Genomic DNA, 25,092 nt, shown 5'->3' with positions numbered 1-25,092 from the left:
TTGTCATTCAATATGGCTCAATTTATCATCATTAACTTGGGTTTAACATTATCAACAGATTGTCCTTGAGGTAACCTCTAAAAGTTGGGACTGCAGTTGTGTGTTAGAGGTTGACATTTGGCAAAGATAACTTCACTTTGTATCTAACCAAAACCTTCCCACCTCACCAAAATTTGAATTGCGACTTGTGGACAAAAGTCTGGGCAAACTGAAAAGCTGCTTGTTAACACTGTTCAGGAAAAAGGCACACTTGTGCTCGCCTTACCATCACTTCTGCCACAGTCACCTTGCACTAGCACACAATGACGTTAATGTGTGACATCTATAACATGCAGTTTGGCAATTCACTGAGGCATCTTACTGTGAACCAGTAGCCTCCACTACCCAGAGGACAAAGGCTTGAATCGAATGGCAACTTTCACTCAGAGATACATAAAATCCTCTGACTTGTACAACAGCCAGTGTTCCATGACTTTGGAGCACTCATGTACATCTGACTGAAGGTGGAGTTTCACCAGATGTGGACTGTGTTATGAAGAAATCAGATGGTTGCAAATTCTTCAGATACACCGATGAATGGACTCCAAACTCTTAAAACCTTGTGAATCTTTAGAATTGTCTGCCCTAGAATGTTGAGGCTCTTCATCATTAAATACATTTGAACCTGAAATGGAAAGATTTTTCTTACGTGATAAGGGGAACGTGCAGGAAAGTGGAAGTGAAGCCCAAGATAAGCCATAATTGTAATGAATAGAGAGGTAGGCTTAATTGGCCATTTGGTCTACTCTTGCACTTGTTTCTTGAAAAGCCTTCGATGCACTAGTACCTTCTCTGAATGTCTGGATAGAGAAATAGCCTTCCACTGCTGATATGCATGAATGCACATTCACACACAACCATCACTAAAAAAATGCTTTACTCTTTGCAGTGTCCACAGTCACTGGTAAGAGCCTGCTGCTATTGTTTAACCTGGTATTGTTAGCTATTACTGTCTAATGACAGGCTATCATATGCATTTCAACAAAGGGTACAAGGCTCACTCAGTGTGCCCTGGAGCGGCCTGTTCATTTATGATAACTGATCACCATGGAGTACACAGTAATAGTATATCCATTTCAGAAAGTATAGAATGTATTTCTAAGATGCATGAAATTAACTATTGTTGTTGAGATAGGAAATAAGATCCCCGTGATTCCATTTAATGACTGAGACACAGTTGTGATTACTGTTGTGTGGTACTCTCCTGTGTTGTCTCAGGGGAGGTGGAAGCAATGTGTTCATCTCTCGAGTCGGATGGCATTGAGAAAGATATAGCTATTCATCTATTTCACCAGCCAGCTATGTGCCTATGAGTGCAGGCTCTGCTGTTCTGCAGGGAAATGCATCATCATTAGGACATGCAGCTGGGCAAGAGCTATAGCAGAGGGTCAGGTTAAGCTGTAGAAGATGACAGTGTAAAATATTGCTGGAAGCTTCATTTTTATCTTCCATCTCCACAGCCCAAGGTTAGGTTTCAATCTTACCAGTTGGAACTGGCTCCTGGGGCACAACAGGAATCTCTTTAAGCCACCATTGTACTACTAGCATGTCAGTTTTTGTGGATATACCACTCATGATCAGTGCTCATAATATGATCAGCCTGCTCCAGGCTATTGTGTGAGCCTTGTACCCTTTGTAGGATGCCATGCTGATCATAAAACTCCTACACAAAGTGGTCATTCGGCCCACCGATTCTGCACCAATGCTCCGAAGAGCATCCCATCCAGACCAATGCCCCCCACCCCTTTCATTTAATGGCTTATCCTCATAATCTGCTCATAATCTCACAACCTGAACACTATGGGCAATTTAGCATGGCCAAGCCATGCCACCATAACCTGCACATCTATGTGACTGTGGGAGGAAACTGGCAGAAACCCACGCACACATGGGGAGAAAGTGCAAACTCCACACACCAAGTCGGCCAAGGCTGGAATCGAACCCAGGTGCATAGTGCTGTGAGGCAGCAGTGCTAACCACTGTGCCACCATGCCATCCTGATCTTGCATCCATTCTGAGGAATGTTAGCTGTATCTCTCTATGAGACTTTCCAACCATTCAGGGATGAGCTCAGGAGGAAGTGAACAGGTTTTTTTCCATCAGTCTTCATGGTGGAACATGCCAATAGCATACCAGAACTTCAAGGGAATCAAAGGGCAGAGGTGAATGTTATGGCCATTATGAAACAGAAGGTGCTGCGGAAGCTAAAAGATCTGAAGGTGGATTAATCACCCAGATCAAATGAAATACACTCTAGAATTTTAAAGGAGATAGCTGAGGAGATTGTGGAGCCACTGGTGATGATCTTTTAGGAATCATTGGTGTCAGGTACGGTCCCAGTGGACTGGAATTTGGCTAATGTAACACCCCTATTAAACAGGAAATTATAGACCCGTTAGCTTGATCTAGGTCGTTGATCAGATAAACAATAGAGTCGATTACTATAGATCACATTTGGAATACTTGGAAGTGCACGGTTTAAAAAAAAGGGGGCTGTCAATATGGCTGCGTCATGGGAAGGTCATGCTTGAGAAATCTCTTAGAATTTTTTGAGGAAGTAACGAGCAAGTTAGACAAAGGAAAGCAGTAGATGTGTTCTATTTGAATTTCCAGAAGGCCTTTGGCAAGGTGCCATAAAGCAGTCTGCTAAACAAGGTATAAGCTCATGGCATGAGGGGCAAGGTACTGGCATATACAAGAGGATTGGCAGACTTGGCAGAGAGTGGGGATAAAGAGCTCTTTTTCAGGATGGAAGTCAGTGATTAGTAGTGTTCCACTGGGGTCTGTGTTGTGATCACAATAATTCACTTTATACATTAATGATCTAGATGAAATAACTGAGGACATTGTTGCTAAGTTTGCAGATGACACACAGACTGGTGGAAGGTAGTTTTGAGGAAGTGGGGTGGTTGCAGAAGGACTTGGATAGGCTAGGAGAGTGCCCAAAGAAATGGCAGATGGAGTACAGAATGGGAAAGTGTGAGATTATGCATTTTGATAGGATGGATAGAGACATAGACTACTTTTTAAACGGGGAAGGGCTTCGGAAATCTGAAGCACAAATGGATTTAGGAGTCTTAGTTCAGGATTCTCTTAAGGTTAACATGCAGGTTCAGTTGGCAGTTAGGAAGACAAATGCAATGTTAGGATTTATTTCAAGAGGGCTAGACTACAAGAGCAGGGATGTACTGTTGAGACTGTATCAGACTGCATTTGGACTATTGTGAGTAGTTCGGGCTCCACATCTAAGGAGGAATGGAGAAAATTTTTAAGAATCATCATAGGAATGAAAGGCTTGTCACAGGAGGAGCAGTTGATGACTCTGGGTCTGTACTTGATGGTGTTTAGAAGGATGGGGGAATCTCATTGAAACTTGAATACTGAGAGGCCTGGATATAGTGGATGTGGAGAAAATGTTTCCATTAGTAAAGAGACTAGGCCCTGAGGGCACAGCCTCAGGGTGAAGGGATGACTCTTTAAACTGAGATGAGGAGGAATTCCTTCAGCCAGAGGTTGGTAAATCTGTGGATCTCATTGGTTGGGAAGACTATGTGTTGGTCAAGTCATTGAGTGTATTTAAAACATAGGTTCTTCATTAATAAGGGAATCAAGTGCTATGGGGAGAAGGCAGGAGAATGGGATGAGAAAAATATTCACCATGAGTCCACCTTGGCAGGTAGAATTAAGGAAAACTTCAAAGCATTCTACACTCGTGAGGAACAAGAGGATGACCAAAGTGAGGGTAGGGCTGATAGTGTTAATGCACATTTCTTTATTCATTCTCCTAGCATGTTCAAGTCCTTCTGCAGCCTCCCCACTTCCTCAACACCACCTATCCTTCCACCAAAATGTGAGCGTCATGCCTCACAAGCATTATTGAATTCTTTGAGGATGTGACCAAACACATTGATGAAGTTAGAGCAGTGGATATGGTGTACATGGATTTTAGCAAGGCGTTTGATAAGGATCTAATCAACTAGGAGAAAGTGAGGACTGCAGATGCTGGAGGTCCGAGTTGAGAGTGTGTTGCTGGAAAAGCACAGCAGGTCAGGTAGCATCTGAGGAAAGGAGAATCAACGTTTCAGGCATAAGCCCTTCACCAGGAATGAAGCTTGTGGGCCAGAGGGGCTGAAAGATAAATGGGAGGGGAGTGGGGATGGGAGGGAAAGTAGCTGAGAAAGCGATAGGTGGATGAAGGTGAGGCAGAAGGTGATAGGTCGGGAGGGGTGGAGCGGATAGATGGGAAAGATGATGGACAGGTCAGGAGGGCAGTGCCGAGTTGAAGGCTTGGGACTGGGATAATGGGGTAAGGGAAATAAGGAAGTTGCTGAAATCTACATTTATCCCTTGTGGTTGCAGGATCCCAAAGCAGAATATGAAGCATTCTTACTCCAGGCGATGGAAGAGGCCCAGGACCTGCATGTCCTTGACGGAGTTGGAGAAGGAGTTGAAGTGTTCAGTCATGGGGTGGTGGGGTTGGTAGGCGCAGGTGTTGCAGAGATGTTATCTGAAACGATCTGCAAGAAGGCATCATGTCTCCCCAATGTGGGAGAGACAACATTGGGTGCAACGGATACAGTAGATGACATTGCCAGAGGTGCAGATAAATTTCTGATGGATGTGGAAGGATCCTTTGGGGCTTTGGAGGGTGGTGAGGGGGGTGGTGTGGGCACAGATTTTGCACTTCCTGTGGTGGCAGGGAAAGGTGCCAGGAGTGGGGTGTGGGTTGTTGGGGTGTGGGTGTAGACCTGCTTCCCTCATCAGGTCCACACCAAACTCCTGTCCCTGGCCATTGCTCATTATTGGTGGTTGATACTTCAACTGCCTAAGCCCTGTTCTGCTGACTCTCTCTTTGTACCCTGCATCTTCCTTTCTTCCATAGATCGTTCATTCACTCACCTCTCCCAGTTCTTCCTCCTTCTTGTCATTTAGGTTCTTGCTCTCTGTAAAGTCTTGGGAGTTTCATACAGTAAAAATGCTACAAAAGTGCACTGATAATCTTGAGTATGAAATAAATTGTAAAACCAAGTAACAACTTCTTACCTTTTATTTTTCATGAAGATCTATTGCTCATTTGTGGGGTTGTGTTTTTTACTGGGGCATTATTCCTTTCCATTTTTAGCACGTGGTCGGCATTGGGAAATCCTCGAATTGCATATATTAGATGCTGAGTATAGTTCTCTACATTAAAAGTACTTTAATTATAGTCTTAAAGGATTTCATCATAAATTCAGTATAAACATACAAATTTCTCAGTTTTCTCTTATGGGTTGATTGAGTGAATACCTCAGAGCATTTAAAAAAAAATTCTGTAAAATTAAGTTGATCGCTTAAATAGAATTCACTTAATAGTACTTATAATCCTCTAACAGAAGCTTCAGCCTTGCGGATCTTGCCTAGATTACTGTTCTCTGTAGTGAAAGCAACTCTTTTGTTTTTTGAATGTGAAAGTTTTATGCTGCCCTACAAACTCAGCTCAGTGGCATCATGCTGCAGCTTTGAGTAACTGTTCCATCAGTGATTGGTTCTGTGTGAGAATATGTATTCATAGGGCCCATAAGTTGACCAAAATCAAAGCCCTGAAAGTCCCGAGATGTATTCTCCCAGTCTAACCATAGCCATTAAAAAGATAGGATCTTGAACCGGAAGTAAATAATGGCAGCAAATGTACATTGTAAGCTTCTTGTATAAGAAATCCCTTGGTAGGATTTTTAAATACATTGTTTTCCTGATGTGCTGGTCAATATTTCATTATTAGTTAGCGCCATCAACATAGGAGAACAATGCCACAAAAAAATTTAATTCTGTGTGAAGTTTCTTGGAAGGTTTTGAGAGTATATTAAACTCCTAATTAAATCCAAGTTATTTTAGTGTTGCTCTCATGGCAATGCGATTTGTACATAACATGAGAAGGGATGAAATGAAATTTACATTTTTTGTGCTTGCACTTCATCAGAAGTTGTTTCCACAGTCAAATTAGGTTGGCAATTGACGGATTTCTTCTTTATTTTGCTTTCCCTCTGTTATTCCTCACCTGAGTTCAGAGCAAGAAAAAACAATGTGATAAGGCAATGTTTCTGTTGTACAGAGTGACAAAGAAGAATGTTTATTTAATTTGTTTCCACACACACAAACATACTGCAGACATGATGGTTGCTACAGATAACAACATTAATTATATGTTAACATCACAGAGGATGTTATTAGACTCATAAAATATAGTGTTTTTGATTTGTAGTTATTCTAATTAGGTTTTTCTCTCTTTTACATACAAAAGGTTTAGGAAATTGAGACAGATAGAGTCCCTGAAGAATATAAAGAAAGCAGGGAAGAACCCAAACAAGGAATTAAGAGAGCTAAAAGGGGCCATGTAATGTCTTTGGCATACAGGATTAAAGGCATTTTATATAAGGAGCAAGAGGGTAGCTAAGGGAATGGTAGCTTCACTCAAGAACAAAGGAGGGAAAAAAGCCATGGAGCCTGAGGAAGTGGATGAGATCCTTAACAAATCCTTTGCTTGAGTATTCATAAAGGAGAAGGACATGGTAGATGCTGAGTCTAGTGAGGGGTACTTTGATATTCTAGCGCATGTCAATATTAAAAAAGGAGGTATTAGGTGTTTAGAAAAGTGTTAAGGTGGACAAATCCCCAAAGACCTAATGGGATCAATCCCAGAAAGCTGAGGGAAGAATTTGAGGAATTCGCTGGGGCATTGTACAAAATCCTTGCATCCTCTTCAGTCACAGAGGAGCTCCCAGAGGACTGGCAAATAGCCAATGTTATTCCTTTGTTTAAGACAGGCAACGGGGATAATTCAGGAAATTACAGGATAATGAGGCTTAAGTAAGTGGTAGAGTAATCAATGGAGAAGATACTTAGGATTTACTCAAGTGGAAAATTGTGGATTTATTAGTAATAAGCAGCATGGCTTTGAGCAGGGAACGTTGTGCCTTACTTGATTGAGTTTTTAATGAAGTGACAAAGATAATTGATGAAGGCAGAGGATATATGTTATCTATATGGACTTTAGCAAGGCCTTTGACAATGTCCCTCTTGGCAGGCTGACACAGAAGGTAAAGTCACGTGGGATTTGTGGTGAGCTTGTAAGATGGATACAGAATCGTCTTAATCATGGAAGATAAAAGAGTAGCAGTGGGAAGGTGATTTTCTGACCGGAGATCTGTAACTATTAGTGTCTCTGTAGGTCTTAGTGCTGAGACCTCTGTTACTTGTGGATCAGTGCTGAGACCTCTGTTATTTGTAATAGAAATAAAAGATTTGGAGGAGAAATGTAGGTGGCATGTTAAGTAACCTTGCAGATGACACAAAGATTGGAACAGCTGTGGGTAATGAGGAGGATTGCCAGAGGATACAGCAGGATATAGATAGGCTGAAGATGGAGCGGAGAAATGGCAGGTGGAACTTGATCCCGGCAAATGTGAGAAGTAGTATTTTTGGAGATCTATTTCAAGAGGAAAGTGGGAAATCTAATTCAAGAGGTAAATGGCAGATCCCTCAGGAGCATCACCATGTAGAGGATCAAGGCATAGGGGTCAATGGTTCCCTGAAAATGACAAATCAAGTGGATAAGATAGTCAAGGAGCATATAGCATGCTTGCGTTCCTGATGAAGGGCTTATGCTCGAAACGTCGAATTCTCTATTCCTGAGATGCTGCCTAACCTGCTGTGCTTTGACCAGCAACACATTTGCAGCTGCTTCATCAGTCAGGGCATAAGATATGAAAATTGGCAAGTCACCTTACAGTGAGAAAGCAGTTTAGTTGGGCCATGTTTGGAATATTGCATACAGTTCTGATCACCACATGACCAGTAGGAGATGGAGGCTTTAAAGAGAGTACAGAAACTGCGTATCAGGATGCTGCCTGGTTTGGCCGGTATTAGTTAGGAGGAGAGATTGGACAAACCTGGTTTGTTTTCACTTCAACATCTTTTGATGAGGGGACGACCTAATTGAAGTTTACAAAATTATGAGAGGCATCGATAGTCTTTTTCCTAGGGTCGAAATGTCAGTTACTAGGTGACATCAATTTAAGGTAGATGAGGGAAAGTTTAAAGGAAATGTGAGAAGCAAAGTCTTTACACAGAGGGTGATAAGTACCTAAATGTGCTACCAGAGGATGTGTTGGAGGCAGATACAATAGCAACGTTTAAGAAGCATCTTGTCAGGTATATGAATAGTTAGGGAGTAGAAGGAATACAGACAGCATAAAAAGGTTTTTAGTTTATAAAAGCTTCATGTGTCAGTGCAGTCTTGGTGGGCTGAAGCTCTGTTCCGCTGCTATACTTTTCTTTGTTCTTTCTCTCCATATATTCCTTTATGTTTTTCCTTTTTGTCCACTTACTGAGTGTTATATAATGCTTCTTGTATTAATAATCTTGTCATTGGAAAGAACTCTTACATATTTTAATTAAAATCCTCAGGCCATGACCCCTAGTTAACAATCCACTAATCCATGGATACTGTCACCTTGTTATAAATCCTCTGTAAAGCATCTGTAACATTTTTATGACATTGATTAATTAAACACTGAAGCTTCCCTACAAAAGTGCCTCTGAAAATAATCCTTGAAAGAATATGAATTTATTGTAGGATATCTAGGCATTACGTCGAACTTGCTCAAAAACCTGCAAGTTAGTTTGATCTCCATTATTAATTGGATAGCGTACCAATCTTTGATAATTGAGCAATTACATGTAGGCTAATAGATGACTGTATATTTGGCTAATTTCAAATATAGATACTTTTAATCACCCTGATTAGGGATGATATCTCACATCTTTGTAGGAAGTGGAACTTGAACCTTGGCCTTCTGGCCCAATGTTAGGGGCACTACCACTGTGCCACAAGAACCCTAAGTATAGATACAGATAGTTCTAATATAATGCGGTCGTCTGTTCTCGTGTGATCTTGCATTAAAACAAAATCATGCAAAAGCCACGCCATTTATACCAATGGGGCCCGATTCATGTTACAGACAATACAGGTAAAGAAAGTTCACAATCTAGAAGTAAAGGTCTAAATTCTTCAACTGCATTAAAGCCAACTTGCTTTGAAGAAACATGTGATGTAGCATAACTGACTGTATTGTTAAACTACATACTCAGACCACTAAAATACATGTTTGGAGCAGTTGAACCTGGACCTTATTGTCTCAAGGTAGGGGGGTGACTACTGTGCTACAAGAGCCCTGCTCAATAATAAACAGATACTGATGGCCAATAGTATCAGGGCTTGAATTTCAGTACATGCTGCCTTTGACTTGTTCATGGTTCTTAGTGGTCAGCATAGGCTGTGATGTCTTTAGGGCTAATTAGTGCACCTTGTGAACAGGGTAATTACATTACCTTTATTCTTATTATGAAATGTTTAAAATACTTGTAACAAATTGACTGGAACTTCCTTAGTGTCAGGGGTTTGGATACGGATTTGGATACAATTTCTTAGGCGTGTCCAGGAGGGTTTTTTGAGACAGGTATGTGGATAGTCCAGCAAGGGAGGGTGTCATACTGGACCTGGTATTGGGAAATGGCAGTTGGAGTTTAATCCAGATAAATGCAAGGTGATGCATTTTGGAAGATCAAATTTGAGTATGAATTATACAATAAATGGCAAAACCCTTCAGAACATTGATATACAGAGGGATCTAGATGTACAGGTCCACAGATCCCTGAAAGTGACAGCACAGATAGATAAAGTGGTCAAAAAGGCATATATCAGGCTTACCCTCATTGGCTGGGGCATTGAATATAAAAATTGGCAAGTTATTTTACAGCTGTATAAAATTTTAGTTAGGTACATTTGGGATATTGTGTACAGTTATGGTCACCACACTACCAAAAAGATGTGGACACTTTGGAGAGGCTTCAGGGAAGGTTTACCAGGATGTTCCTCAGTCTGGATGGTTTTAGTTGTTTGGAGAGTTTGGATAAACTTGGATTGTTTTCACTGGAAATGCAGAGGCTGAGGGTGACCTGATAGACATCTACAAAATTATGAGAGGCATAGATAGGATGGATAATGAAAAGCTTTCTCCCAGGGGATAGAAAGATCAACTACAAGAGGGCACAGGTTCAGGGTGAGACAGGGAAAGTTTGGAGAAGAACTGTAGGGGGGAGATGTGTTACACAGAGGGTGGTGGGTGCCTGGAATGCATTGCCAGTGGAGGTGGTGGAAGCAGGCATGTTCGCAAAGTTGAAAACTTATCTTAATAAACACATGAACAAGAGGATAACAAAGGATAGAAATAGCGCAGGGGCAGAAAGTAGGGTCTAAGTAAGTGTTAGGAATTGGCGCAGGTTTGGGAGGCCAAAGGACCTGTTCCTATGCTGTATTGTATTGTATAACAACCAATGGGAACCAATAACTACTTCACAGGTTAGTGGTCTACTAATTCTTTCACTTTACCAATGCAAAAATGATCATAATCCATAAGCCTGCACTGATTATAGCAAATATTATTTTGAAATTATTGTATGAATATGGAATGTGTAACAGCTGTCCTAAAAATAGTTAATACAATGTCCTATTTAGATTAATTTTAACAAAGCAAATCAATCATTTTGCTATGTATATTTTATAAAATTGTAATTATTCTTAATTATAGACTATCTAAAGCATGGGGAGGAAATCAGTTCAGTCTGATCTTATTACTTTTAAATTTTTTGTATTCTGAGTGCCCATTTTAAAATGTCTAAAATCCAAAATAGCATAGTACATTCTGAATATTTTAAATTATCATTTAAAAAAATTCAAGATTAAGATTTAACTTACAACTGTACATTCACTGCATGACATAAAATGAATTTTTTTTACAGCAAATCTCAACTTTCCCAATATAGATAGTTTAACAATCAAATTTAATGTAAAACTGTTCTTTTAGGAAATATTTTGCAGGCTGCTCTGTCTGTATGGTAGTCACTGACTCAGAGTGAGAATCTGTATATGGAGTTGCTTTTTAATGTGGAGAGGCTGTGCAGCTAGCACACGGATCTGGCTAATCAGAAACACTCCCAATGTTACCATCTACCTTAGACATATCTGATGGATTTGCAGGTTGATTATTAACCTTTTTGGCCTCATAATTATGCACTTTCAGTAGCCATCAAGTGGCTGTTAAGTACCTCTGTACTTCTTTACTTCCGTTAAGGCTCATGTTTGCAAAATCAATCAGGGCACATTATTTCTCTATTATTCTAGGTATGGGGCACCAACATCTTGGGACATGTCATGGGCAGTAGCCATATACATTAGCATCCAACATGAACCAGCCTCTAAGAACCCTCACTGAACTACTCAGAGGACCATTCTGCAATTCAAGACATTTTGGACTGAAGCAGCAATTAGAATTATAATACTGCATCAAAGACTCTTTAGCTCAGGGGCATGCACCCATGTCATGGACTGGACCAGGCTGCTTTCCTGGTCTCTTCATTTATTCTTAGACAGCTCACTTATTCTGAGCCATTCTGAATGTCCACAGCATCCCACCTTGATTTGCCTTGCCTCAATAAGTGTAATGAGCCAGAGAATATGAGTTCCCTGACTAGGGCTGTTATTCTGGTCCAGTTAGGGAGCCCTAGCTAACTGATATAAACAGAAGTGTCAAAGGTTCTGTTCACTCTGAGAGCTGACTCTGAGGGAGCTGGATCAGTGTCAGAGACTTTTCAAGTGTATATAAATGGTGACTTGGTGGGGGGATATCGGCTTCTGTGGAGTTATTTTAATGTTGTCTTCTAACATATTGCCCCCTCAATCAGAGATAGAGACTCCTATTACTGCTTCCTGATGAAGGGTTTTTGCCCAAAACGTCGATTTTCCTGCTCCGCGGATGCTGCCTGAACTGCTGTGCTCTTCCAGCACCACTAATCCAGAATCTGGTATCCAGCATCTGCAGTCATAGTTTTTACTCCTATTACTGCTGACCTGTCATGCTGCTTAGCCCAATTACAAAGCCAGGAAACTTGTCATAGTTATCAGCAGGCTTCAAAAAAGTCAATAGGGATAGCATCTCATCTTCCACTTGAGGCTTCAGGACTCACTATTGAATTCAATAACTTTGGAACCTGAATACCTCCTTCGATGTCCTTTACACATCCCACACTCCAGGCCCTGAGATGACTGTGACTACTTTTTGCAAAGCTAACCCATTTGCACCTACTTATTGTCCCTATTATCTGCTTTTCTTCCTCCCTAGCTCACTGTCATCAATGCTTTGTCTCCATAACTCTCATTCTCCCTCCTTGGGTTCTATCTCCGCCTGTCTTCCTCACACCTTCTCCCCATCCCGAACCCTGCCTTCAGCATATATACTATCGTATTGTAGTTACTGTTAGTTCTGAAGATGTGTTAACTCAAAACATTAACTTTCTCTGCACAGATGCTGCCAGATCTGAACAGTTTTTCGAGCTTTGTTTGTCAGTTTCCGTTTCTGTTTTTGTTCCAAGAGGATAGTCTTTGCTCAGGGATTCCTGGTGCACTAAGGAAAGGGCAACCTTTGATAGCAGTCTGGGTCCTCTCCTGCGTGGTCAGATTCAGGATCTTCTTCTCAAAAGGGGTGAGGAATTGAATAGAGAGCAGCACACCTCCCATCTTGATTCCTTCTGCCTTATTGCGGGTTGTTTTCCTGATGGAATGAGAGAGAGCGGCAGGTATTCTAGGAGCTGAAACTGGGTGGCTCAACTATTATTATCGGTGAGAAGGTGCCTAGGTTGGTGATGTTGGGTTTGGAGTGGGTAGCAGAGAGTGAGGAAAGATATTGCAGACAACAATAAAAGATGGAGAGCAAGAGCCTTGGTGTGGGATGGGTGCAGGAACAGAGATAGACTGAGTGTGAGGTATCTAAGAGAAGGTGGCAGCAGAATGGGGAAGATCTTCCAACAATGCATTCAGTCCTCCAGATGCTCGGGACTGCTTTAACCCAGGTATCAACCTTGGAACAGGCTAGTATGGTCTGGTGTCATTGCTCCCACTGCTGATACGGGGATGGGGTGGGGAGGAAATCCCACTTTGACACATTCAGCATAACAGCCGGGCACCGATTTTTCAATCCCCTGACCCACCATCTACCATGTCCAGGACAAATGTGAGGAATAATGCAGGACTGCCTGGTCCACATCATCCTTACAAAGATGAAATAGATGCGAGGGATGCCTGTAGATTCTGTGAGTTCATCCATGAATAACGTGTGATAAAGTGCAACAGAAATTAGCCAAGAGAGATGCCATTGGGAAGATTTTCTCCCTGAGTCCCCTATACAAACTCCTGATGAAGTGCATGAAATTTTCAGTTTTCTGGTCAGATGTGAACATTTTATTCACAATCACTTTTTCCATGTGACAATACTGTGGCTTTCAGAGGTGCATTTTGTCCTTTTTTCAAAAAGAGAGGTTTTAAGACAGTGGCAACAAGCTGGCTATTTGAATCTAATAAAGTAAACAGGCCTTGGTTTTTTTATGTAAGTGGGAACAATAGAAGCAGCCTGAATGGGTGGGTCAAGCTCCCACATAAACACAATTTTTAGTTTTAGTTTTAAGTTTTCAGTGGCAACAGTTGGTGGGATCTTGAAACTGGGTTTGGAAGCTGCAGTACATCTCTCTTGCTTCTCTGTCTTGAATTTTCTCTTGATTTAATTTTCCTCCTGGACGAGAGAATTGCATGTGAGACCATCTATTTTACTGCATTTCCCTTTACCAAGGGCGTGTTTATGGGTATTATTATATTATATCTATAATCTTATTTAACTACAGTTAAATAATCTTTTTTTAACAGTAGTTAAATAATCTATAATTCTGTTAAATTTTCCAATAGAGTTAAGTTGTTCTAATTTCTTCTTTCTTTTGATGTACTTAAGCTATAGTGTATGAATAAAGTGTGTTTTGTTTCAAGATTGGTGGACTGACCAATCGGATTGCATCCAGAACACAACGTCTGGCACTAGCCTTGAAAATAAGAAAAAGTTAGGGTCTAGGTTATCTTACTAATATATTTTGAGGGGGCTTGGTCTGTCCATAACACCCAGATTGCATTATTTAAAACTTCTTCAGCATAACGAGCATATAGATGTCATTACAGATGCTAAGTAGGTAAGTAACAACCAGTCTCAATATTTTAATTGTGTAATGCACAGTTGCAATCAAAATTGGAAGATCTTGGAATATTCTGGAGAGCTTTAAAAGATGGCGTAGATATGTATTTAGAAGATGAGAAGGGAGACTTAAGAAAGATTAAATTATTATGATGAAATGTAAGTCATGTAAAAGTTTTCTAAGAGATAATTTAAGAAATTTGATCACAGGATCTGTTCATGCAAAGTTATGACAACAGAGATTAGTAGCACATTTGCTAAAATAGCAAAACAAACTGTGAAAGAAAGAGGAACAAAACACAAATGATTGCTCATCAAATACATCAATAGAGTCCAAGGTAGAATATCCCAGAGACAGCACAACTGGTCATTGCTGCAGCAGCATGCCTGCACATAAACAGAATTTGCCTTACTTAGGAGCACTTCACAAATAGAACAACCTTAGCACTGAAAGCTTGTACATAATGTGTGGAATACAGACTGTGAACATAATCGTATTGAATCTAGTTACCTATTTTGAATATTAGAAGTAACTTTGGTTTGCAGACACTTAACGTCAGCTACAATTTGAATATTGTGATGCATTTAATTATTGTTGTGCTTATGATTTAGATTCTGATTATTGTAAATAATCTGATGGCAATTATCAATATAATCACCAACACTCAACCTGTGATGGTGAATGTCATTTTATTATTACAGTAGTTACTTTGTGCTCAACTCATTAATTGATGCTCTGGTAAGCAGGAGTTTGGTTACACTTCATTCATTGTTGTTATGCAGTTCTGCTGTTTACAGACCTCTTGATCAATGATAGATATGTCTTAGAGTGGATTATGCGTGATATTGAAAATAAGATCCTTTATCTGTTTGAAGTTGGATAAATGATTGATAAATACCAACTCAATTTTCTTATGGGTGGTGAAAGAAACAGGCGAGTTCATGTGATTTCTTTATATAATTTGCATATTTAAATTACAGAAGCAGTGATCTGCACATGTTTCATGAGATTTGCCACTTGTATTTCCTGTTGCTTTGTCGACAACATGACACAACAACAATATGCAGACTTTAAACAGATAGTTATTTCTTTCAACTAGCTGGATATCACTACTTGTTAATCCTAGACATGGTAAAGTTGTATTCATGCAGATTTCACCAGGCAGTAGGTTCATTAAAAAGTAAGATTTCAGTGAACTGGTTGCTTGTAAAGCTTTTGAAAAGTTTATTTAATTTAGTGATTCTCATCCAGTTTGCACCAGGGAAAGTCACCTGGTTTGTGCCTTTGCTTTTACCTGAATGTTATCTTGGCTGGGAAACTGATGATCACTTTTTAAAGCCAAATATTAAGGGTTTCTAAGGAATTTGCTACTTCTTGGTCATTTTTATTGGAACGTATTCACTGTGGTTCATACATGGTTCACTGTGAATGCATTCAACAAATGTATCTTTAATCTTATTACCCAAGCCATTCTTGGAAATGGGAGATAAAGAGAGGAAAAAGCAGAAAATCTCACCGTTTCCGTAAATGATTTTTTTCTGTTAACTGAGATGCTAGTCTCGAATAGGTTCTTTGTTTTTCAATATCTACTTGGCAAATGCCTATTCAAAATAATTTCTGAGGTAATTTTCTGGTCCTTTCTCTGTCAAGGCAGAGTCAGGCAGATACAGGTAAACTTCTTATTCTCTAACCAGAATAAATGTAAGATTAAAAAATGGGTTCCTTTACATGGTTAAGGGGTGTGGGGCCGGGAAGAGATTGTATGAGTGCAAAATATGCATGAATATTTTTTCATCTGGTAGTTAGAATCACACAGTATGGTCGGGACTCTTTGGAACAAAGGCATGTACTGCAGTGGACAAGAGCTCGCAATTAGTCCCATTCCTTAGCTTGGTCTGAATTGCCTTGCAGATGCAATTTTATTAAGTAGAGATTTGATTCCCTTTTGAAAGTTAATAATGAATTTGCTTCCATCATATTTTCTGGCAATACGTTCTAGGTCATCAAAATTCACTGTGTAAAAAAAGATTTTCCTCATCACCTTTCCACCACCTACTCAGTTATTTGTCAATTATTTTAACTCTGGTTACCATCTCTTTGTCATTGGAAGCTTTTCAACACTTCTATCAGAGCTCCTGACAATTTTGAACATCTTCGTAAATTTCCCTTCCAAACACCTCTGGAATTGCAGGAAGTGCAATTCAAGTTTTAACCCTTCAATACTGATACGATTCTGCTTAACCTTGTCTGAATTTTATCCATGACCTTTACGCTCTTCCTAAAGTGTGGTGCCCAGAATTGGACACCACATCTGCTAAAATTTAGCCCAAGGCTTATAAAAGTTCAGTGTTAACTTCTTTTGTTCTACGTTTGTCCCTATTTGAAGAGCAGAGGATTCTCTTGCTTTGTCGATGACATTTTCAGGTTGTCTTGCTTTCATTAAAGACTTGTGAGTGTGAATCCCAGGAAGTTCTGTTCATTCAGTCTCTTCAAAATTTTATCATTTACTTCCCACCTCTGGTCAATTTTCCTTCCTAAATTGAATCACTTGCATTTTTTGCAATAAATTTAATCTGCCATATGCTGTCCATTTTATTGATTTATGTATACACTCCTTGCATTCTGTTATAATCTCATTCATTACTACATTTCCAAAGGTGGTGCCGTCTCCAAACTTTGTAATTATGATCTCTACGTTAGAGTCCTGATTATCTCATAGAATTGTGCGTGCTTGACCCACGATTGCTTTTTTCAGATGACCTTATTTAGAACATTCTGCATGTGCTTATCATGGAATTGGCAGCGACTTACAGATGATGCAGATAAATTATACTGAATCTGCCTTAATGTGTTAATCTTGCAATGAATATAAATGTTTCAACTTTAATTAATTTTTAAAATCAGAAATGCATATTTTGATCAAAACTCAGTTTCATCTGGCTTATTTCTGAGAAGCAATCATTTTTAATGTGCCATAGGCAGGGATATTTTTATCTGCATGGCTATGCGAAACTACCTGTTTACACCTGGGAATTTGATTGACATAGCCTGCTGTGTTCAGAGCAGAATACAACACAGGACCAAATCTATCCTGTCCACATTTACTTGCCTTGTGCATTACATCCCCTATTAAGCCTTGTGAAACAACATACTGTATAAACAAATAATGAAGCTTTCTACAGTGGTTTGTGTTCAAAGCATTTACAAGGCACTGAACAGGAAGGAGAGCTGAATGCTGTTTTCTTCATGTCATTTGCTTATGATGTGAAGTGTCTAGAATAATTTATGTCTCTGCATTGTGTGTTGTTTTTTTAAGATTTATCAAGTATTATTTCATTAAGATGATGCATTTTAAACATTTTATTCACAAAGGGCAGCAAATGTGTAATTAGTTTTTCACATTGTGCAAGGTTGATTTAACAATATAGTTTCACGTCAGCACATAGCAATATCATTAGTGCTGTAAATGAAAATGATGAGGCGATTTTGAAAGATTCACTAATTTAACTGGCATGTGATTTTGGGCAATTTGATGGATTTAGAAATCTCCTTATTTCCAAGGCAGCTTTGTTGGTGTAAACACACTGTAGGGAGACCGGGGTAACCAGCACTTGTGCAGTGTTCAGTGTGTTTGTGATCAGGCAACTGCAGTATTTTGAGCATTGCAGATTACCTGGAAGCGTTTCAAAAATACAGCCTCCATTCTGACTTTGTACTTTGCAGCTAGAGGCTTAATTGCCGATGGGGTAATTCATAGTGGGTTTCTTTTTGAACAGTACAAATATTTAATTTGGCTTTTCCAAAAAGTGATTACACTTTTGTTTAGTCATGCACATTTTATTTTGGTGATTAGGTTGTTTATAGGAAGGGTTGAATGTGGCATTAGATAATTATGCAGATACTTTTTTGTATTGTATGGCTATGTAACATTTGGTTGCTGCTCTTTTTTTTATGTGAACAGTTCTCTATTACAGAATTCAGTAGTTTTAGGATGTCTAATTATCATCCTGGGTCATATCTGCATAAGATTAAAATTATCTTGATCAAAAATGAAACAACAAGAAGGAATTTGCTTTCAAAGCATAACGCTATATTGTCCTGGCTGTCCCATCAATAACTCCCTTGAAATCTAGCTTCGATCTAAATCGAGCAAAAACAGACAACTTGGAGCTCTTAGCTGTTCTTCTGCATAAACGTGATTGTGTTGCCTTGTGCAAAACGTTTCTAGCCTATTCTATGTAACTTTTACCCTCATTCCCTGCCCACTCCCTCTTCAATGTTTTTAGAGCATGCCTTTTGTCTTTTTACTACTTGTCCATTGTGGGCAATTATAAGATCCCTTACCCTTGTCATTGTGTATCAGTCTTGGACAAGACGAAGAGTGTATTCAGTGCTTACTGGTATGGGAAATGTAAGTGTCAGATTGGTGCAGAATTTTTTATTGAGGCTGGGGCGAGGACTCATTTTGACCTATGTCCTGTGCAGAGTATAAGAGAGATTATTACAAATACTGTCCAATAATGCCATTCTTTACAGCAAGAAAAAAATCAGGTTGGCGCATTTCAACTCAACCCCTGTCAAATTTATCTTAAGACAGCACTGGGTTAAACACTACACCTGCAACAAGTATGTGTGCAAATTAAAATTATTGGTCATTAAGTATATTCAAGACTGAGGTAGACAGATTTTTAAACAGTAAGGGAATCAAAGGTTGTAGGCAAAAGGATGGGAAGTGGAGTAGAGGATTATTAGATCAGTCACAACCTTATTGAATAGCTGAGCTGACACTATCAGTTGAATGATGGATTTCTGCTCCTACATCTTGTGGTTAATTAGAAGCAAAATATTGCAGTTCCTAATGATCTAAAAGAAAAACAGGAAGTGCTGGGGAAATCTAGCAGATCCGGCTGTATCCTGGAGAGAGAATCAGAATTACTGTTTTGAGTTTAATGACTTCTTCTCTCTCCACAAATGTTGCTGTATTGTTTAGATTTTCCACACCTTTGTTTTCATTTATGCACAGTTTAGATTGAAATTAATGTGTATAACTAATCAGGAATCATGTTGGTATGATGACATTAGTCAGTACGACACCAATATTTTAAATGATATCTCAGATTGTGTTGTAGATACTGAAATTAATGAAGGTGATAAATGACGTGCATAGAACAAAGAGCAATAGAGCACTGGAACAGGCTCTTCGGCCTGCCAAACCTGCACCGACACATGACATCTTTCAAAGTTAAAAACCTTTTGTCTCTTTGTAGTTCATACCTCTCTTTTTGTTGCCTATTCATGTATCTACCAAGATGACGCTCAAACATTGCTGTTGTATCTGCTTCCACCATCTCCATTGGCAACCCATTTCAGGAACTTACTACTCACTGTGTTAAAAAAAACAACCTGCCTCTTACGTCTCTATTAAATTTACCACCTTTTAGCTTAAACCTATATCACCTAGTAATTGACATTTCTACCCTGGGGAAAATGATTCTGACTGTCCATTGTATCCATACTTCTCATAATTTTGTAAACTTTTTTTCAGGTCACCCTTCACCTTTTGACATTCAAGTGAAAACAAACCAAGTTTGTTCAATCTCCCCCATAGCTAATAACCTCCAGACCAGACAACATCCTGGTGAACCATTTCTGTACCTCCTGCAAAGCCCCCACATCCTTCTGGTAGTGTGGTGACCAGGACTGTATGCAGTATTCCACGTGTGACCTAACATAAGTTGTATGCAGCTATAACAAGATTTGCCAATTTTTATACTCCGAAATTTACATGCCCCAGTGAAGGCAAGCGTGCCAAATGCTTTTTTTTTTAACCATGTTGTCCACTTGTGTTGTAACTTACAAGAAATTGTGGACCTGTATACATAGATCCTGATGTATGTTAATGTTTTTAAGGGCTTTACCATTTCCTGTACACTTCCCACCTGGATAGGTCCTTCCAAACTGCATAATCATGCATTTGTCTGGATTAAATTCCAATTGCTATTTCTCTTACCAAGTCTCTAGCCTATCTATATCCTACTGTATCCCCGAGCAATCCTCTTCAGTATTTGCAGCTCCCCCAATCTTTGTGCCATCTGCAAACTTATGAATTGCAATACATAAATTCTCCTCCAAATCATTTATATATATGAGTACCAGCACTGATCCCTACAGAACACCACTGGTTGCATCCAGTCTGTGAAGTACCCCTCCATGGCTACACTCTGTCTTCTATGACTAAGCCAGTTCTGTATCCATCTTACCAGCTCACCACAGATACTATTTGACTTCACCCTGTGTATCAGTCTGGCATGATGGACCTTGTGAAAGGCTTTGCTAAAGTCCATGTAGACAGTATCTACTGCCCTGCTGTCAATCATCTTTGTCACTTCCTTAAAAAACTCAATAAAGTTTGTAAGACACAACCTGCAAAGTCATGCTGCCTATCACTATTTAGTCCATATTTTTCTAAATGTCGGTAATTTAAGAAATTTTGAAAAGTCATGGATGCAGTGTGGATGTAATGGATATTTTCATACAATGTTTTTTCGACTGTTCAACCAGGCTCACCAATGAATGTGGATTTGCATCATTTTCAGAGTTAGATAGGAAGTGTCAGTCAATAAATATTATGCTTGAACACCTTTGCTTTTCAGAATTTTTAAAATGTGAACTTCTTTCCTTCTCTTCTTCCAGCATGGAAAACCTTTTGTGTTTGACAAAGTGTTTTCTCCAAACACGACCCAGGAGCAAGTTTACAATGCGTGTGCAAAACAGATTGTTAAAGGTAAATCTTACAGATTGTTACTTCCAGTCCACTGAAACAAAGTCAATTTCTGGAGTGGGGAGAGGGAATTATGAGAAATACTTGACTGCTTTGCCAAATCTCGAGTTTGAGCCAGAAATCTCAAGTTCCAAGCTTCCACTGAAATTATATGCTCATACTTCCCTTTTCATTTGAGCACATTGTCTTGCACAAGGTAATGGGCACCTGTAAATATTCGAAGCCACTTTTGAAAATGTATAAGTAAGTGAGACAGCCTTGATAAGAGGTTTTTAATTAGTAATGAGATAAAGGGTTTTGGGGAGCAGGCAGGAAAGTGGAATTGAGGCCAGGCTGAGATTAGCCATGGTCAAATTAAATGGTGCAGCAGGCTTGATGGGCTGAATTGCCTACTCATGCTCCTGCTTCTTAAAATAAAGAGTGATATAAGAACAAAAGTGAGAAAGTATCTTGATTTAGAAGAGAGAAAGTAGAATCAGTTTGGATAGGGATAAGAACTAATAAGAGGCAGGACTGGGCCATGTGCATGATTATATGCAGCTTCTAGCAAGCATAAAAGTGTAAGTTAAGTATTGAACTTTATAAGTTTATAGACATTAGAGGTGAGTTGGCTCAGATGGATTGGGATATTAGATTAAGACATATGGTAGATGAGCAACGGGAATATTACATAATTCTAATGTCAGTACTTTTCATTAATGCATTTAAAAAGCCAATGGCAAAACTGATGTAATCATGGCTAATTAAAAAGGCTAATAATTGTGTTAGGTTGAAGGAAAAGACTTATTAAATTGAGAAGAGCAAAAGTAAGCCTCAGGATTTTGGAAAGCTTTTGATAAAAAAGTAAGAATAAGGAGGAAGAAACTAGAATGTGAAGAAGCAAAACATGAAACAGATTGAAAGAGTTCTTGCACATAAAAAAGAAAGAGTAGTGAAAATAGTTATTGCCAATTTAGAAGCTGAGATAGAACTTGTAATGGAGAATAAGGAAATGGCAGTAATCCAGACCAAATAAACATACCAGAAGTAGTGGGGATCTGAGGCGATAATGAGAATGAGCAAGTAATCAATACAAGGTTTTGAAAAAAAAAATTCCAGGCAACATAAATGGGATGGAAAATTGTCAAATCCCCTTATCCTGATGGGCTACATCCTAACGTGTTAAAAGATATTTCTGCAGAGGTAGTGATTACCCTGGTTGTGTGTTTCCAAACTTCCCTGGATTTGGGAAACAGCAGATAGGAGGATACTAAATCAAACATCCCTAATGAAAGGAACAAATAAAAGAACTATTAGCCTGACATCAGTGTTTTGGGAAAAAAAAATGGAATCTATTAATAGAGTTAACAATGTGATTTACAAAATCACTCTGATAAGGCAGTGTCAACATGGAGTTTTCTTGAATTTCATGGTTTCACGAAGGTGAAATCATGTTTGATAATTTTATACGAACTTTTTGAGGAGGTTACGAGCAAGATAGGTAGAGGGGTGCTTATAGATGCCAGTTTTTGCTAAAAGCTGGAGGAATGGAACACAATTTCCACTGTGGCAATTTACTAGCCTTCTGGACTAAATATTGAGTTCAACAATTTCAGACCATGAATACTGTCCTCCATTTGATATTCTCCATCCTGCCACAGTGACTTCTTCTCATGGTTTTGCTAATTGGCGAGTTGACTTTTATTCTGTTATTAATACCCATTGACAATCTCTTTGCCTTTTGTTTAATGCTGTCATGTAAGTCACACACATAATGTTATTTGCTGCATCTGATAATTAGCTATTGAATGATGTTGAAAGGTTTGATTCCTCTAATGTTCTTCAAGAAAAGTCATATTTAGTTTGCCCAAGATGGACCACTATTCAAAATATTTAATGATTTACAAATATGTCTTGCAATCAGGTAAATATTTAATAATTCAAAATAAACTTTGTAAATTTAAAACAAGATTTGTAGCATCTTGTCATGTATCCTAGATGCCTCAAAATGCATAACCTGCAATGTCATACTTCTGAAGTGGAGTGACATTTATTGTGTGTAGGCAGATTATGTTTTATCTTGGAAGTGCAACTTAGCACTCATACTTATTTGAACAAATTCATGTTAAACTTTACAGTTATATTTTTCCATTTTCAATCATACTAATATGTCATTCTTTTTCAGATGTGCTTGATGGTTACAATGGAACTATTTTTGCTTATGGTCAAACATCCTCTGGCAAAACACACACTATGGAGGTAAATAGTTGATTTGCGTTTAATGTGTGTTTCTAAAAGCAGAAAATATCCATTCTGGGAAATATTTTGCAACAATAATCAAACCACTTGAAAGTGAACAAAACTGATCAAATTCTTACCTTTTCCTCCTATCTACGCAAGTGTTATCTGGTTGATCCTTGAACACATTTACTGATTTCTTCAGCAGCCTTTCCCATTACTTGTTCAGCATCATATCTGTAACTAGAAAGATATCAACATGGGAGCATAGATTATGTAGTTTTATTATTCCTGCTGATTCACACTTTGATTAAATATATATTTTAGTTCTCACTTCACAATAAAAGACACAAATAACAATCTAAAATGTACAGGATCTCAGGATCTAATGGGAAGGAGGAATTAGTATTGGGAAACTAACAGGAGTAAATCCTCGGGGCCCAATAACCTTCATTCAGAATTCTTAAGGAATTAACCCAAGAAATAGTAGATGAGTTCGTGGCCACATGCAAATGCTATAGACTCTGGTACAGCACCCATGGATTGGAGGATAGCTGCTGTAACCCAGCTATTTTAGCTGGGATGGCGAGAGAAAACAGTGACTGGTTAGTTTGGCATCGGTTATGGGAAATATGCTAGCCTCCATTATAAATAATGTAATAACAGAGCACTTGGAATATAGTGATAGAATCGGACAGATTTCTGAAGGGGAAGTCATGCTTGCCAAATGTGCTGGATTTTTTTGACAATGTAAGAGATAGAGCGGATAAGGGGGAGCCAGTGGTTGTGGTTGACTTGAGTTTACAGAAAGCTTTTGATAAGGTCCTACATAAGAGATCAGCGTGCAGAATTAAAGCTCATGTGACTGCAGATAGTGTCCTGATGACAGGAAACAACAAGTAGGAATAAAGGGATCTTTTTCCTAGTGGCAGGCAGTGATTAGTGGGGTGCCACAGGGATTGGTGTTTGAACCCCAGCTGTTCACAACATATATGAAAAATGTATATTAGCTAACTTTGTGTCATATCTTCAAATTTGTAGGTGACACAGAGCTGGGTGGGAGGCTGTGCTGTGAGGGGGATGCAGAGAAGCTACAGCAATGAGGACGTTTTAAGTCAGTAGGCAATGCATGGTAGATGCGGTTTAATGTAGGTAATGTGAGGTTTACCACTTTGTTAGCAAAAACAGCAGACAGATCATTATGGAAAGGGCAAGGTATAATAAGTAAATATACAGGTGCTGTAAGCAGTGAAGAAAGCAAATGATATGTTGCCATCCATAGCGAGAGGAATCAAGTACAGGAACAGAGATGTCTTGCTGCAGCTGTGGAGGGCATTGATAAGATCACTTCTGGAGTACCGTGTGCATTTTTGGTCTCATAATCTGAGGAAGGATGATCTGGCTGTTGAGGGAAAACAAAGAAGGTTTACCAGATTGTGGATTAGAGTGGTGCTGGAAAAGCACAGCAGTTCAGGCAGCATCCAAGGAGCAGGAAAATCAACGTTTCGGGCAAAAACACTTCAGGAATAGAGGCAGAGTGTCTGCAGGGTGGAGAGATAAATGAGAGGAGGGTGGGGGTGGGGAGAAAGTAGCTTAGAGTCCAGTAGGTGAATCGGGGTGGGGATGAAGGTGATAGGTCAGGGAGGAAGGTGGCGTGGATAGGTGGAAAGGAAGATAGGCAGGTAGGACAGGTCATGGAGACAGTGCTGAGCTGGAAGTTTAGAACTGGGGTGAGGTGGCGGGAAGGGGAAATGAGGAAACTGGTGAAGTCCACATTGATGCCCTGGGGTTGAAGTGTTCCGAGGCGGAAGATGGGGTGTTCTTCCTCCAGGCGTTAGGTGGTGAGGGAGCGGTGGTGAAGGAGGCCCAGGACCTCCATGTACTCGGCAGAGTGGGAGGGGGAGTTGAAATGTTGGGCTACAAGGCGGTGTGGTTGATTGGTGCAGGTG

The 25,092-nt window shown here is 39.4% G+C and overlaps 1 protein-coding gene across 1 annotated transcript in view; it reads left to right on the top strand.

The window, feature by feature from the left end:
* Nucleotides 1-25,092, top strand: part of LOC132817400 (kinesin heavy chain) — a 199,648-nt gene that overhangs the window by 52,363 nt on the left and 122,193 nt on the right. Inside the window, exons 2-3 of the mRNA XM_060827824.1 lie at nucleotides 20,839-20,929; nucleotides 23,091-23,164. Coding sequence (XP_060683807.1) covers nucleotides 20,839-20,929; nucleotides 23,091-23,164 — 165 coding nt within the window. The remainder of the gene's footprint in view (nucleotides 1-20,838; nucleotides 20,930-23,090; nucleotides 23,165-25,092) is intronic.

Source organism: Hemiscyllium ocellatum, chromosome 7, assembly GCF_020745735.1.
Source record: "Hemiscyllium ocellatum isolate sHemOce1 chromosome 7, sHemOce1.pat.X.cur, whole genome shotgun sequence".
Taxonomy (NCBI): domain Eukaryota; kingdom Metazoa; phylum Chordata; class Chondrichthyes; order Orectolobiformes; family Hemiscylliidae; genus Hemiscyllium; species Hemiscyllium ocellatum.
This window is presented reverse-complemented; position numbering and strand designations above follow the sequence as displayed.